Here is a 17576-nt window from a genome sequence, read left to right as displayed (position 1 = left end):
AAGCATGTATTTTACTGGCTACTTGCAAAAACCTGAAACAAACCTCTGGCAATCCTTCAAGTAGCTCAGTGTTGGTTTATAGCCTGGATTAGTGCTAGGCAGAATTGTCTCTGCCACACGCAAAAATTATTTGTCTTATTACATGTATAATGCATATAAACTTGCAATATGCTGTATAGTCTGACCTCCAAGATTCCGAATACAAGAAAAGAGTTTAATCTAGCAGTCTCATTAGTACCTACCTCCACGTAATCTTGACTGCAAACAGCTAACAAACTGTTTTAGACAGAGGCTACTAGCAAAGTTCTGACAATATGAAACATTAAAGCTGGCAGGAGTTTCTTCAGCGTGAAGGCTTCGTATCAAATACTCTCCATCAAAAATGAACAACATTTACTTTGTTGACTCATTCAAGCTCCCTGTTTAAACCTCCCCACAAATCTCTACAAACTGCCAGACAGCATCAGCAGCACAGAAAAAGTGACAGAGGTTGAGTTAATGAATTACACTGGCAAGATATTATCAAAATGTGGTTTAGAAGGTATGCTGGGCTCTTGGCAGCTGCATAAGGCCTTAGAAATTGCATCCAATTACACTATAAAACAGCAAATAGGAACACATTTGATACCTGCTTGGCTTAATTGCCTTTATGAAGCATGAGTACGTAAAACTCCATCTTTTTCTTCTTTATAGGAAACCTGTCAAGTCAGTATGCTTGTGATCCGTTTACAATCTCTGCTGTTCTGAGCTGCTGCCCCTGGGCAGCTAACCTCCCTGTGGAACGGGCTCAGCTGTACTCAAGGTGCTACTGTGCAAAGCGAGGCTTGAGGACAGCCCCTGTCACGCCTATACAACAGTGAGAACCCAAGTGCCCATCTTGAACAGGAGCTTCACCTGCTTCTATCATACAGCTTTCATTCAGCATGTTGTATTTACCAGCTCTAGGCATTACACAAGCAAATTCCTGTCTGCAAGACCTTGGTTACTTTTCTCAGAATCCTTTTCATTTCCTCTAGGAAATTTAAAAAAATAGGAGAGAGAGTAAAAAGTATGCTATTCCTTTACTGCTTCAAAGCATATTTTTCAGGAAAGTAAAGGCATTCTTTGTCTGAACTTATTAGTAATTCTGTACCGGATATGCTGCAAGATCCTTTATCTAAGACTGCAGAACATTTTGCCTTAAATCCCTAATTGGAAATGTTAATGAATCCTTGCAAGAAGGCTGAAACTCCCACATCCAAAGTTCCATGATCCTCTGGATATCAAAAGTTCAGATATAGAGTATGTCAGAAGCCTATAACCTTTTAAATTCCATCACATGTTTCTGAGCTCTCAGGTCCAGCTGAGTTCGCATTCATTTCAGTTTAAGTTGCAAGGACAGAATGTTTAGCAGCAGCATCCACAATGTAGCTATACAGCACAGGGCTTCCCATCCTCCACAACCTTTTATGGTTTGAATGTAGTTGCAAATCTAAGCAGATAACTGCAGCTGCCTTCAACTTTAATACAGAGGTCTAGCCAACAGAGCCTGCAGGTGCCAGCAGACAGTGATTCATTTAGATCCAAACAAGGGTATATTTGATTAAATAAGGGGCTTTGCCTGTCGGGGAGTGCACTTGTCTCTGGGCTGCAGCTCCTTCCCTAGGCAGAGGACATCGTGGAGTGAAATACAGTATACTTTGCACATCGGAAGCCTTGGGTATGATCCTTGGTGCTTCCACAGGAAGCAAGATGGAGCGAGGCAAGTAAGACCCGTTGGTCTCAGCTGACCACACATTACCTTCTGTAGCCATTCATTCAGCTCAAGCCAAAATCCGACTGCGTGTCTCAAGGTCTATAAATGGAGAGCCAGTTCCAAGGCTACATTTAAAAAAGAAAACCTATCTACAACGCACAAGCCAGGCCCCAGACGCCTGCCCCAGTCAAGAAAGACAGCAAAAGTTATCAACAGCATTCACAAAGCATCTTACATGAAGGGGAAATGCAGACGTCAGAGATGCTGGACCTGCTCCCACCACAAACGGAAGGATGATCATCCAGCAGAGACTGCAGCTTCTCATCCCTATCATGACAAGAACTGGTATCGTTTTCTGGCCTGGAGAAGAAAGGAGAATGCAGGGTGATGAATGTTTGCAGTATAAAAAGTTGTATGACAGTAAATTCTAATTTCTTCTAATTACCTGAAATGATACAGAAGAAATTGAAATTATTTTATATTTCATATTGCAAACTAGTGCTAATGACATAATTTAAATGCATGACTGTAGCTCCCCCAAACCAGCTGATGTTAGACATATTTGAAATTAACACTTTTTCCTACTGCAATAAAGGAGCCAAGGAAAGGAAACCGTAACTCCTTGCAGTCTGAAAACCCAAAATACCAGCGGGACACTTAAAGAAAAAGACCATAGCATTGGGCCTGAGAGGTCTTCAATACTTAGCTTTTTCAAGGATTTAAGATTTGCTCCTGAATATTACAAGAATTTCACTTGACAGAGCAATATGCATGCAGACTTAAAGCAAAGTAGATCAGTAGAACCTGTTGGTTTCCCAAGTGAGGTGGATCAATGAGAAACTGGAGTAGCTGAAGGGCAGAACAGGGACAAGATGGCTTAGTAATAAGCAATAAAACACAGCAGAAGCAAGAGAAGTGTGAAAAGCTTGCGAAAAGAAGTTGGCAGACACAGAAAGTTTCCCTGCCCAATATCAAGTTGAAGTAACCAGACTACATTTCTAGTTAGAAAGGATGCAAGTCCAAGGAGGCAGTTTATGATTTTACAACTAAATCAGTTTCTAAGGAAACAGCTAGCAGAATATTAAGTAGTTCAGTTCCCCTTGAGTGATCTCAGCCAGTGACTATTTAAAGAGGAAGGGAAAAAAAGGCAGCTTTCCAGTATTTCCTGGCTCCCTCAGCTCCATACAGCAAGAGCTTGTCCATACAGGGATCCCATGACAATTCATCTGAAGTAACTAGAGCCTTGTCTGCACTGGGAAGTCATAGAAAAATTAGCATGGAATAGCTGCTACATGTGCAGTGGCTATTCTGCATTAATTTTCTGTGTGAATACTTCTATTCAGCACTAGAAATCCCCCCTCCTCCCTTTTTGGAGGTATCAACCAACAACTCAAAGAGATACGTTGTAGTATCTCCATCAACCGCTTCCGCTTTCACAATGTTTTTTAAACGGACTGCGTTACATCGAGTCTCACATGAAGAGCTTTAAACAAGTTATATTCACTTCAATTCTGAATGCAAGTATTTACACAATTTTTTAATGTAGTTTAACTACCCTGCTGAATCCAAAACTTCAGATAATTCAGATCAACTATCCTGATTGTCCCTGGGTAGATAAGCTGCATACAAGCAAAAAATTGACATTTTTCACGCCATTTGATCTGATACACTTAAATTATTTTAAATATGAAATACAGTTAGATATTGTTTTCAAACTAAGGCAGTTAAGATTTGGTCACGTTTATTGCCTTGCTTTTGCAAGGCTTCCTAAAGGAGTATTTTCTCATTTTAGTAAATTAATTTGTACTAAAATTGGAACAACTCAAAAGCTATCAAAAGCTTGTCCTTTCCTGTTGTAAAATCTAGTAGTTTTCTTGCACACAAATTGGTTAGATGTAAAGCACAAAATTCTAATTCAGGGTGGTATCTCATGCTCCCTGCTAAAACATGGGAGCACCAAACACTCATATTTCTACCATATGGCCAGAGCAGGAGGGAAATTCATTTCACATTTTCACCATGTTAGATTTCTGCTGTTTACATTTTTCCTCCCTAGTATGCACAATGAGGCAACCTGTAAAGACTGCTTTACACCATTAAACTAACACTTCTCACACCCAAAGCTACCAGAACCAGTACAGTAGAAAAGGGATCTTAATATGCACCCAGCAGTGACCTGAAGCTGTCTTGAAGGAGTAAGAGCTACACAGCTGTTGATAAGGAGATTCAGTTTTGACAAAATACATAACTAGCGTCACTCTGGTATCCCAAGATACTGTTAAGTAAAAGTACTGCCTGGGTAGATGGTGGTAGAGACACACCCAATCACTCCTAGAGATTATTTCTGATGCTTAAACTGCAGTGCTCTACATGGCACCAGGAAATAAAAGACACTCCCCAAGGTTTGCCAACGTTCTTCTGACTTTCCTAGGAAAGTCACTTTGTTTTCACAAGCTTGTTTTTCACACAAAGTAGGAATGTAATGCTTAGACACTCCTAATGGTAACTAAAATTTACTCCTGAAAAAACCCTTTGTAAATTACCCTAACTGATTCCACAGAATCAGTCCAGGTCTCCTAGCCCACCATGGGCAAGACATTGCAGGGGAAGTGGGACCCTGAACTCAGTAACACTGACCCCACAGTAAAGTGGCACTTTACTGTGTATATTAGCTGTGTATTAGCCAGTTTAGATTTTTAAGGCCTGCAGTTCTTTTGCAGGACTGCAGGAAAATGATTAGATAGTCACTATGCTAATAATAGGAGTTTGTATTATTTGCTGTTTTCTTCTTATACACAAACACACACGTACACATTTAACGTACAGGGAGAGGGCTTGCAAAAGCTATGGCCATGATGCTGCTGCAAGAGCTGACCACTGTGAGAAAGGACACAAAGTAAAAACTCCAAATCTGCATTCAGGCTATACCAGGTAGAAGTAGGTGTCATGCTCAAACACACGACATTGTTTCCAGGCTAGTCCTCAGAAGAAGAATCAAGACTATTCAAGACAAATTCTGCCCTGGGATAGCCAAAGGTTCTTCTTCTGCTTTGGAACTGTGCACTTCATTCATCTTGCTTTTTTAAAAAAGAAATGCCTTCCTGGGTTTTTTCCATGCCCAGATCTGGTATGTTACACTTGTCCATTCTAAGGCCCTGGTAACATAATCAATTTAATCCCCTATGAATGGCACAGCTGCCAAAAAGATGTATTTGGATGACTCAGGAGGGTTCCCAGTCAGATCACCTGCTTGTATGAATGCTAACGCCAGCAGAAGACAGGGAAGGAGGGGGGGGGAATAAGCAAACATGGGCAAGATAAAGCTGTGACCACTCCCTATCCTAAACTGTAGGCTTTGATTAGATTCAACTACACCTGTGTAACTACAGTCCTCACTGTTTTCTGTATGGATCTTCCACACTAAAATAAGGAAGAAAAGTATTTGAAGAAATAGAAATTATGAACATGAAAGTAAAGAGTGGCAGGGAGGATAACACAGGACAGTCTTCAAGACTTACACGTTCTTCTAAGAACCACCTCTACGTCCTACTTTCATTACACTGTTGTACTTGAAGTTACCCACACATTTTAATGTACTTGGCTATACCAATTCTGTGACTTTTGAGTACTACTATCTATACTTTGTTAAAGTGACTTGTAGACTCTCAGCTTAAGTATCTGCAGAAATGAAAACATTAAATCCTCATGATAAACTGCTGCCTGTATTGTAGCTACCTGGATTTGGTCAAATCCAAAACTGTATGCAACGGCAAGTAAAAAATCATTTAAATCTGAGATCTCATTGGGATTTTGCTTTCTCAGTCATGACAGTGAAAAGAAGTCCCGTTTCAGATATTAAAATATTAAGATACACTTGTTCTAACAGGAGGCAGAGCATATTCAAGGAGCTCTGTAGCGTAAGATTTCTTTATTCCATTTACAATGCAGCCTTCTACCTCTGATCCCAACCATGCCAAAAGCAAGGTGTCACAGACCCTCCTGCTAGAAAATATCTTTCTTCCAAAGCAGGAAATCCAACATAACAAACTGTTGTCTTTCCCATTTTCTTTTTAATCTGTCCTCTTATGGGTGGGCAGCAAATCTCCCCAGAGCAATATACTTTTTTGCTTATAAAGTGGAAGATCCCCAGCATTTTAGACACTCCATGCAACTCAGCAATAGAACATATTATGAGGAGATGAAAGGACTACAAACACGCAGGATATAACGCAAATCTAAATCAAACCGATCAGTAAATGTTTACTCAGCAATTCCAAGTATGTGATGTCAGCCAATAGACCTTTCCCCACCTACAATATTCTCCTTTCTTTGGAGATGATCTTTAAGGAATTACAATGGCAATGTGCTCTTAGGGTAGGGAAGGTTTATTTATGAGATACTGTTGGTGGTTTTTTTGTTGCTTTTTTAAAGGAGCTTAAAAAAATAAAATATAGTCTCATTTGTTTGGACTTACATCAGGTACACAGTTCTGTGATAACCTGGCGTCACAGGTCTCTGGAGAGGCTCATCTATACTCTGATGGACACCACAAAACAGCTTCTTCTTGGTTTTTGGAGTATGAGTCATTATCTGATACACAAGAAATAAATGGGGGCGGGGAGGGGAAGAAAGAATGCAGTGGAAAGACAGGTAACTGGAGCCACAGAGAAAATTCTATAGAATATTGCATCAGAAACTAAAGTGCGTTCTGGTGTAACTAGATAAAATTCCCTGGAGTCACTGTAGGCTGTTCCATGACATCTTATGTCAGGTCATGCTTCCGGCATCAGCACCGGTAGACCTATGGACTCCAGGATCCAGAAGGCATTTATCTTGAATTAGTCACAGCACACTAAACGGCATTCATGCAAATTTTACGCTTTTTTACCTGATGGGGTTTTGTTGCTAGAGGTAAGATATACAGTACTTGATCTGGCATAACACCTGCAGGAGCAGTTAACTTTTCAACTTCCCCCCCCCCCCCCCCCCCCCCCCCCCCCAAATAAGTTCAGACCAGCAGAGTGTTCCAGTATTAACTTGCTCAGCACTTTGCTTTGTGTGCCCACAGGCACTAACATAGCACTAGAACCCTAAGGCTACCTTTAGCTTATTATTAAGCCACAGCCTGACCACCATCTAGGACAGGGTAGCTACCTTTCTCAAGCTTATTTTATTTCCTCTGAACAGCAGCTAATAAAATAGACTGTGAAAGAGTCACAGCATTTTGTGGGTAGAACCCAGCTCTTCAAGCAACAAACTGAAGAAAAGATTTTAGAAAGTAATTAGCTACTGAAGTTAAACACTTAATCCAGCAAATCAATTTATTTCAAGATCCTAATGAGTGGTACTCACTCCCAAGTATTCAGTTGTTAGCAGCTTCTCTCCTGCAAGCTCTCCCAGTTGAGGCTGCAAAACCTCACCTCTATTCAGATCAGCCTCCATGATGTCATGGTCCTGCAACAGCAACATGCAAGTTATTTGAGCCCAGGCTCCAAAAAGTTTTAATTTCAAATTTAGTTCTTTTCAGCAGTCACTTGGATGACACACACTGTCCATATAAGTGACTGTCAGTACTGCACACATAAATGGTAATGTACAAGCATTTTCCTCCAAAAATGCAGACATCTGAAGACAAATTCAACTAACCTTTTGATATAACCAGAAACTAAAGAATCCTGAGGAAAAAACCCAGCAACCCACCCCTTTTTTCCACAAATGCTACACCAAAAAAATACAGCATGCATTTCAAAAGTTGTTCTTTAAATTTCCAATCCCAAATAAGTATTTCTTGTTTGACCTAATAAAAGTTCAGGAAAAATCTCAGTCATTAGTATCTCTGTAGAACATGGCACGCTAGTCTGGAGAGATGCAATGCTCCATCCTTAACAAGCAGCTGGTATGAAGTTTGGAGTTTTAATTTTTGCAGATCTGTCCAAGTCAATCTAGTCATACAGTACAGACTGAAAAAGACCAACCTGATGGCATTTCTCAGCCTCACTGGAGGTTGAGAAAAAAGGCTACCCCTGCCTTAAAGAAAAAAAAACCAATTAAAACTTATGGTAATTCTTAAAAAAAAAAAAAAAAAAAAAGGGCACAAGAAAGTTAACATTCAAGCAAAGCTGATGGTAAGAAACTTGTTACAAAACCTGCCTGGATCTTATTACGTTTCAGTATCATCTGACACTAATAAAAGCATAAATTTAAGTTAGATTATAACAACCAGCGGTAAAAATAAAGTAAGCACATCTTAATACAGTTCATAGTCTTTCCTGAACATAATGGTAGCATTCCATGAGACCGAAAATGCCCATACGCATATTCAGCACTTCGGGGTATGTCCCTCTATCTTGACAAAAACACTGAAGTGATTTATTGCTGCTTATTCCGCAGCAGGGACCTCCTCCTAACATTTTATTATTCATTTCCAAGAAACAGAGGCATGATTTTTAATCACTCAAGACAAAAATCCTTATTGCTGGGCATTCAAAAGCCCTCCTCAGGCAGTGGTTCCTGAACGGTGAGACCATGGGTGTCTGACAGTAGCTGGTTTTAGAGCAGTGTGAAGTGGTAGCAGCAGCTACTCGGGTTTGCAAGGAAGCTTTAAAGCTGACAATATGGGGCTGGTACAAAATTCTTGGAACCAGTACTTTAGGATACAAATATCTTACAAGATGGCAACAATCCTCTGTTGACTTTATTCCACAAAAACCAAATGTAATCAACTTCTCAAGTGAAAAGTACCAAGAAATCACTCTCCTGTGCCTGTTTCTTGTATGAGTGATTCATCTTTCATAGAAGTTCTACAGCTTCTACAGATGTACAAGCCAGGAAATTTTAAAATTTGAGGGACGCCTCCAGCAAACCAAAAGTAGTAATTCAAAAACAAGATTGTATTTTTGTTTGTCTCTTCTGTGCTGCATAAGATACCCTAAATATGACCCACCCCAGATGAAGAAAATATGCTTTGCTTTTGAAACAGGTTGTGACATAAATGAATCATTCCAGTAAGGTATATTGTAACAGCAATGCGGACAGCCTGGCATAAACTCAATTAAAAACAACAGCCACGAAACTTTGATGAGCCCTGGAGCACAAAGAAAATAAAAACCATTTCCACTTTAGTGAGATTTAGACTCAAATAGTTTTAAATATCCAAAGTAAGAAATACTTTCTACCACAAAGATTAGCTGATAATATGGACGCTTGGACAGTACTCTACAAAAACAGCATGAGGAAAAAAAACCGACAATGGAAGTGTGTACAGGGAAGGTATTTCCTACAATGGAAATGGTTGACTGATTCCAGTCTTTGTCTTGTGCAAATAACAAGGCTACCATCGCTCAGACCAAGTAGGTGTTGGCTTCCCCAGAGCTCTACAGGCTTGCCTTTTTTCAAGTTCAACGACCCTGTACCAAATAGCTTTAAAAAACCCCAATTTTTTGTTTTGATGTAGTTATTCTCATTGCTCATCACCTCCTCATTCACAGGTGTCAAGCAGAGATAAAAAGTACGGACACAAAGGGCTCAGTTCAGTAGCCCACAGTACCATCCAGTGCTACTTTGAAATATCCCGCCTGGTGTTCCACTGTGGCTCTGAAAGGGTGCAAGCCTCCCACAGGTCCCAAGTCACATCTGACAGCCTTGTGCCAGTGCTTCTGATGCTGTAGTTAGACTTAAGAGACATTAGATGCTTCTGTGTGAAATCTAACTGAAGCAGCTACAGCAATACTACCAATAAGCCACAGTGTTCTAAGGTTTAGAGGAAAACTTTTCCATAATGTATTTGTTCACATATGGGGATTTAATAAAAGCCCTAGTTTTTCTGTAAGTGCTTTGAAGATACCAAATTGTTAATCCTCTTCCTCCTCCTAAAGATGCATTCTCTAGATGCCTAGCCATAGGAGATAAGGCTGTGTAGGATCTCAGGACGATATTCAATTTGCCTTTCTCTCCAAAGCAAGGTAAGTTACAATCAACTCCTAACTACCTGGGATGCTGGGTAGGTGTGAAAAATAACCCAGATAATGGAAAACACACAGATAAACACTAGTAGGCTAAGCAACAATCACCTATATCAAAGCAAAAACCCCACACTCCAAATGCCACAATATACTGTACTTTGAAAAAAAAAATAATTTGCAGATATGCTTTATAAATAGTCTGGTGGATATATATTTTTTTAATATGGTACATTAATGCAGCATCAAGAGCTAACAGTTTTCTTCAAGGATGCTTTACAGAAGACTGCCTGCTCTGTCTCTCTTACATGTTACAGTCAGAACATCACCCTGATCTTTCATCCAGCCCTCTGCATGCATGATGTATTTAACTTCTCACAGATCGCCTTGCTTTCCCCAGGTTCCACCTCTTCAATTATTCTGGCTGACACGTTTTGCTGGACAGAGGATGCCAGCTTATCGTTTCTGGGAAGTACCTCTCCCTGCCAACCTCGCTCTCCGACATTATTTAACATACCAGGTAACTGAGCCTGAACGAGTTCCTCCTCTGCCTCCTTGTACAGAAAAAGAGCTTTGACAGATGTACTGTCACTCCATCACTGAAATAACACAACTGGTGCCCTGTTCACCTGTTACTCTAAGGCTGCAGCAGACATTGGCAGCTAAGTCCTTTAATGTAATGGCTTGAAGTCCTGCAATTAGGTCTGTGATTAAGCTGTCTTTGTTTTGATGTACTCTCTAGCTGAAGTGTATTTTCACACTGCAGTTTACTGATTTTATTCCAGGTGCTGAGTGGCAGGGCATCAGAGGGCGTCTGATAAATCGTCACCATACGGTTATCTAACATAGCTCCAATTTGTAACTAAACTTTTGAATTAGAGTGACGATATCATGTATTTACTTTTATAAGCAGCTTTTAAAGATGGTCCAAGTCAAATAAAAAGCAGATGTAAAGATCAAATACTGAAGATAAATTAAGTTAGTATTTAACAGAACAGTCAAGAGAATATTAAGCACCAGAAAATATGCACTGTAACTGTGGCTGTCAACACACCCCAGATGGCTAACATAAAGGTGGATAAGTACTGCAGAAGCCAGGGCATCCTGAACTCTACACTAGTCAATTAAAAGCTCAGGTACACCTGAAAGTCCATTTATTTCTGAACAACAGTATGCACACAGACATTTTTATTCAGTTTATATGCTCCACTGTCACACATTACAAAACTTCTGAGTGTATGATGCCCTTAGAAGTCTCAGAACTACCCTCCAGCAGGCTCAACTACATCTTGGCAGTGGTGTTTAGGAGAAAGTCATTACCATAAGATCTGCTCAAAGCCAAGAGAGAATTCAACAACTCTAAATTAAATGCAGATAAAAGCAAAAAAACATGAAAGGTAATAGTAACAGCATGGGAACCTTTGCACACAAACTTTTCGAAACAGTAAAAGCTGAGGCAAAACCTGCAAACTAAGTCTGTATAAGAGTAATTTTGTTGTTTCTTAAGTTGTGCAGGTATAAATACTGGTATTGAGTGGATCAGCAACACTATAATATCAGTAAGCAGCCTGAATGCATGCCACTAAATTGGCAATATATGAACATATTCTGAAATACATTCAGTTCGTAGTAGTTTAAAAGTTACATAAAGGCAAGATTCTGATAAAGTTTTCCAAAACTTTGTTGCCAGATCACAACATCAGATGTTATCACAGAACCCCAAAGAACAATAACTCACTGCATTTCCAAAATACAAGAGGGCTCCAAGCGCTGAGGCCGTGAGTCAACAGATCTTTGCTTATTTAACAACATAACATCATGCATTTCGTGTAGCATTTTGCTGCCATGCTGTTTGCAAACTATTCTAAACCAAGAGACTAAGAAACCAGGCATCCTTGAAGCAGGACAGAATTATAGTTGCCACCAGCAATAAAGATTTAGAACATGCCACAATTAATGTTACACTAGAAAGAGTTTTACAATTGGCTTAATGAGACTTTGTCTTTTTAATGCAACGGCAAAGCTAACGAAAAACAAATTGGACACTTCTCCGTTTCAAAACACTAGTTATTTTTGATTCACGGAAGAAGCGACAGAAGTCTGTTTTAACCACATGATGGTTCAGTGGTAAAAATGCCTTTCAAAATTATTTGACCTAAAGCCTTGGCTGGGATTGTGAGCAGCAACAACTTGTCTAGGGGGTATGACTGAATAGGAGAATTCACCTTCCTTTCATTCCCAAGAGCAGGTAAAGTAACAGAAGTGCTCAACACTATCATGCAATTCAATGCCACACCTTTCACGAAGGAGCTCCTTATCTCTGTGCTTTCCCAACAGAACACAGTATCCTTCAAAAAAGTATTCTAGAGTTCAAGCGAAAGTATCACCACCTTGGATTCTCACGATACACCTAGGACACCCAAACCCTTGGAACACCAGTTTAAGGGTGTTAAGCAGCATAATAAAGGGAAGTTATAATGATTATTATAATGATATTATAATATAACACAGAAAGCATATCTTGCACACCAAAGCATTGATTTCAGATGGGAGCAGTGGAAAGATTACTGAAAACTCACTTCAGGGCTGCAGGAGGTGAAACAATTACAATAATCTTAATCCTATTAGAAAAAAAACAGTTTACTCCCTTGCAACAAAAGGGGGAGAGCCAATTGTTAAATTAAACTTCCTTGTAGCTCTAAACTTAGTTTCCACATAGCCCTAAATTTAGGCAGTCACAAGGGTAATTAGTTCACATGTTCACCACCTATTGTGCCACAACACAGAAACAAGCTAAATAATGCAACTGGTGCAAAACTACCCTGGACCCTGCCAGGCAAAGGGTGGATCCTGCAAATGCTGCACCTGACAGCAGCTGAGCGGGCACTACACCTGTTACAACTGGGATATTTACATTTTTCTCTGCTTTCAAAACATAAAAGGCTCAATGAGCACTTGAAAATGCATTAAGTCACCCTGTAGTAACAAGGCAAGTTTTAGACTGTAGCTTGGTTATCACTGTTCACTAGCATTAATGTGCAACAACCTAGTAGATCATGGATGCAACTGACTTGGTAAGTTTTGTGTCTTATTCTTTGTTGGTTCAGGACCAAAACTTATGTTTTGTCTAAAATCTTGGTTTTTGGTAAATATGTTCTCCAGTAATATTTCTAATACAAGAACGTTGAACATTTTGCAGAGATCATTAGCTCTCCAAGTCACTGACTTCTTCAGGAAAAATACATCACATAAATGTAGGTGTACATACACATCCACTTAAGTATGTTCAAACACTGTTCCAAAGACATCTACTGTAGCTGTTCTTTTAAATTTCTCACAAAAGACTTCTCAATAAAAGAAAAACGCTATGTGGTAGATTTTTCAGATAAAACTCCCATGTTATTCCCTACAAAGTGTATTTTCAAACCCTTTGCATGCACTTATGGTGGCGTAGCAATGACAACATGACCAGTGTAGACTGGGTTGAACATTTCCCTCACGTAATTTACACCTTGCTTTGCTTGTTAATTTAGGTGACCGAATATACTGTGTTGTCTACACCTGGGATCCCATTACTCTATGAAGACAGCTTCTTAAAAGATGCTGAAGTATTGGTATAAAATGCATTTATTAGCAGAGCTGTAAATACACAGCTAACAAGTTTATATTTACTATGATATAGTTTCTCATGCTTACTTTCTCTCTTTTCTTTCTTTTTAATTTGTAATTACTGTTTTCCTTCATTACATACAATGTATTAAATATGTTTCAAAGTTTCTAAACAGCAAAAGAAGTCACACCCTGAACAGAAAATACCTTAAGAAAAAGTGACAACCTGTTTATAAACTATTCTAGTAATATATGCGTTAATTTGCTTCCTTTATTTTTAATTGCTGAAATGGGTCTGCTTGAAAGCAAGATTTCTACTGTTGCAGAATCTCCTAATCTCTTTACTTATTTCAAGCCATAATCCCTTAGTTATCACAGAGGTGGTGACTTGCCAGAATAAAAAGAGTAGGACTTCAAATGAAGAAAAGGTAATTGAAACAGATCCAATTTTCTTGTTAATGCAAGAATAATTAAATAAAAGTAAAAACCAAAACCAAAACCTGCCAAAAAACAAAGTCTGGTTTATTGACACAAGTACTTTCTGTCTAGAAGGTTAAGGATTTTTCCAAAAGGTGCCAGAAGGCCTTTATACTTACGTCCACATCCTCCTCTTCCTCTTCATCGTCAGATATAATACTATCATTTAATGGCTCTTCTAGAAAGAATGGAGTATTGTACAAGTTAACAGAATATCTAGTTATTGCCCCTCTTTTGAAAAGTAAGATTTAGCTTGCTTGTCACACAGACATCCCATTGTTCAAGACACCTATTGGAATTATTTGTTCCCATAAAGCATTCTAGAAGTCACTGAAATCAATTCATATTTGGGAAAATGGCAGAAACAGAAACACTCTGGAATAGTTCTTTTCTCATAAATTCCACTATGATGTCTCTCTGTATTCACTGACAAGACTTGAACTAAGTTTGTTCACTTGCAAGTTTGTCTATTTTTCAACTAATTTTTAATAAAAGACTCTACTTCTCCCTATAAACACTTCAAGATTATACTCTTTTATACATAGAATGTTTATTGTAACTTTGGACAAACTCATTTCCTTAGAAAAAAAGCAGTCAGGCTTATGCTGGAAGTCTGTATGGTCAACTTTTACCCACCGATCAGGCAAAACATTTAGAAAATACCATCCACAGGTAGAAGAGGAGCAATTCTATAACCTTGGTTAACAGCTACTGCATAGTGGCAATAGGACTTAAATACTTTATTTGTTCTTTTTACAAGCCAGAACCATAAGAAAATGCTGTCTTCTGCTCTTTCCAAAAGCCAAAGCAAGCAGTCAAACTTGTATTTTTACTGTACAGAAAAAAATAATCAGAATTCACCTCCTTTTCATTATTTGCTTTCTCTTTCTCCAGCCCCCCCTTCAGCCACAGTAAGTATTCCACCTCCTCATACTTGTCTGTATTAACACAGCATCTACAACTCCTGGGACCCGTCAGACTCTCCAGAAAGGATGGTCTCTGCCCCCTATTCAAGATAAGCCATTTCAGATAACAAAGCTACACTCCTCAACAGAGCAAGAGAGGAGCAGAGACAGACCTAGTCCCTAAATCCTACTTCACAAATTGTATCATCTGTTTATTTTTGCAGTTGACAGCAGTCTCTCATTACTATGAGGCTACTGGCATGAAGGAAACCAGTCAAGGTCATTCTATTTACAATCTCAAAACTTTGGAACTGAGACCTACTCAGCCTTTTATTTCTTCTTTATAATGGTAACACCAAATGAAATTTTAAAATAAATCTGACATTCAAATCCTGACATTCACTATTCACCCCCTCTCAGACCATCACACTATTGTTATTTGTTGAGAGGCTCAATGCCAAGTTAAAACACGAGCTTTCTTACGGCTTTTGTGAAAGATTTACAGCTCAGATAGCTGCATCTGTTCTTCTGACCTGAATTGAGCTGCTTGATAATAAATTCAATCTGCCGGATCATCTCTGCGTTTCTTTCCTTGATAAAGCAGCGCAGAATTTCTTCCATTCCCTGGATGTAGTGGAAAACATTGCTATATCAGTATTTCATGTGACCAAAGTGACAGAGTTTTGTTAGCTAAAATGTTATTTTTTTGGTAAGGAAAAACAGAGGCGGTGTGAAACAAACCACCGTGCCCAGCTCTAAGCACTCCATTTTATCCATATGATAAAGATGGATATATGCTGTCTAGAGGCTTCTAGGTTTAAATACAGAAGTATTCAAAATGAACGGCAAATTTTTACCATAGATCTGCTGCTTTTGCCTGATGAACTCAGCCCACAGTAGGACACAGAAAAGGCAAATTTGCATTCACAGAGACAACGGTGCAAGGTTCACAGAAGGAAAGCAAAAAGCAGGACCAACTCTGACCTTCTCCTAAACCCAGTTTCTCTCTTTGTGGCCCCTTATGGGCTTGATGTTGTGTCTTTAACCATTTAAGATGACTTCCAACTCTCTGTGCGGTAAAACATCTGATAACAATTATGTCTCCTTTCACAGGATATCAATTCCTAGTTCTGCTAAAACCTACCTCTTGCTGCCTTCCCCAGCTAACTATGTCTGTACCAGGCAGAAACAAAGGCAGCAAGAGGAACTCATCCTCTTAGTGGCTATTAACTGTGCAGAATGAGTTAAATAAGGGGAAGAAGTAGCAGGTCAGATTAAAGCATCTCACGGGCCACATCCAGTTTACAAAATGCTAGATTGACAACTGTTCTAAAATAACACATTTAATCTACAATTTAGACAGAATCCTTCACACTGCTGGGGCTCCACTTCTGGGAAAAGGCCAAATATGGCAAAAGTGGTTGAGACATGCATTCACACCTGCCTGAATATCAAAAGGTGGGGGGCGTCTTGTGGATTCCCTTCTCAGAACGCCATGGCTCCTACCTCACAACCCCGCTGCACACTGCTCAACAGGTACCTGCGTGCATGCCATCTTTGGCATATGCATTAACCTTTGTGCTATGCAAAGCAGTACTTTATTACCATTGCTCTAGCTTCTTCTCGGATAGAAGGGATGTCAAGAATGCTGTACAGTGCTCCGTTCACGTATGGTTGTATCTAAGAGGAAGAAATAATCATACCACATAAGAAACACTCTTACATTCACTCCAGCTGACTATAACCCAAATTTAAGGGTGAAGGTGCAGAACAACTATTTTCAGAGAGTTTAATCAGGCTAGCCTGCACTTGCAAAAATTCCCACTCGGGAAGCAGTGAAGTTTTAGGATGCAAATATACTGTGATATGGTTGATCTAAATCAGTACTGCTGCATGCCAACTTCCCCCTCACCCCTTTTGAAGATGCATACTTGCAAAGTGACTGAGCCCTAAAAAAAAAAAAAAAAAAGAAGAAGAAGAAGAAGAAGAAGAAAGAGAGAAGCAGAAAAAGGTTAGTTTCTGACAAACACTACTGGCAGTACAAAAACGAGGACAAAGAACAGGGACAAGACTGCGTCAGCATAAACTCAAGACAGGCTTTAAGCATTTTAGCTTTAGGCAGGATGATAAAAGCTGTAGCAGCTTCAAACATCCTCTCACTCTGCTGCCTGTTACTCTCCTCAGCAGAGGCAAAAAACCAGCCAAGCATTAAGGCTCTGTATTATGACTACTGAAAGCAACCTCTGCCCAACAGGTTTTATCAGCACTTACGTGACCCTTTGTATTGGCAAGTTATATGTCTATACCCTTGGAAAAATGAACAATGAGCTAGGCTGGGAGCCAGGGAAGCAAGGAAAGATAAGGGACTGGGATTTGCACAAGGATTCCACAGCTTCTCAGAAAGCTCTTCTGGCACCCAACAGCACGGCCTTCTACCTTCAACTTTGATAACAAAACTTCTATCAGCTGCACTGGTGCAAACTAGGTTGTAAGAATGCATCCTCAGGGAAATTTCAAGGTCATTCTAGAGCACAGACTTCAACAATATGATAGCATTTTCTAAGTACTCCAGTCTAGGGACCAGGATGTTATTTTGTATTACTATTTATTGTATTAAACTTTCATCATTCATAAAAACAAAGCTAGTGAAAGAGTCCAATAAAGTATACCAAGTTTCATCTTAACCAAAATAGTGCTAGTAAAGAACCGATCTACATCTTCTAATGAATTCATAAAATGTGGACTAAACACTTCATTGAAATTTCTTCTCTATTTTCAGTTTAAATTATAAACACCCCCCCCTTGATGATACAATCATTGTATGTAAACGTAAGAAACCAGAGTTTATATTTCATTTTTACTAGAAGTCACCTAACACCTTGTGCAATCATC

At 39.3% G+C, this 17576-nt stretch overlaps 1 protein-coding gene across 6 annotated transcripts in view; it reads right to left on the bottom strand.

Annotated features, from left to right (window-relative positions):
* The window catches only part of ARMC9 (armadillo repeat containing 9), a 67618-nt gene that overhangs the window by 10881 nt on the left and 39161 nt on the right, over positions 1 to 17576 (bottom strand). For 5 of the 6 annotated variants that reach the window (XM_027787246.2, XM_055817259.1, XM_013299475.3 and 2 more), the window contains 6 exons: positions 16290 to 16364; positions 15218 to 15308; positions 13899 to 13957; positions 7088 to 7189; positions 6210 to 6325; positions 1971 to 2095 (listed from right to left, as the gene is read on the bottom strand). In XM_027787246.2, coding sequence (XP_027643047.1) covers positions 1971 to 2095; positions 6210 to 6325; positions 7088 to 7189; positions 13899 to 13957; positions 15218 to 15308; positions 16290 to 16364 — 568 coding nt within the window. The remainder of the gene's footprint in view (positions 1 to 1970; positions 2096 to 6209; positions 6326 to 7087; positions 7190 to 13898; positions 13958 to 15217; positions 15309 to 16289; positions 16365 to 17576) is intronic. The other variant, XM_055817260.1, reaches the window with a different exon arrangement.

This window comes from Falco peregrinus, chromosome 12 (assembly GCF_023634155.1).
Source record: "Falco peregrinus isolate bFalPer1 chromosome 12, bFalPer1.pri, whole genome shotgun sequence".
NCBI lineage: Eukaryota > Metazoa > Chordata > Aves > Falconiformes > Falconidae > Falco > Falco peregrinus.
This window is presented reverse-complemented; position numbering and strand designations above follow the sequence as displayed.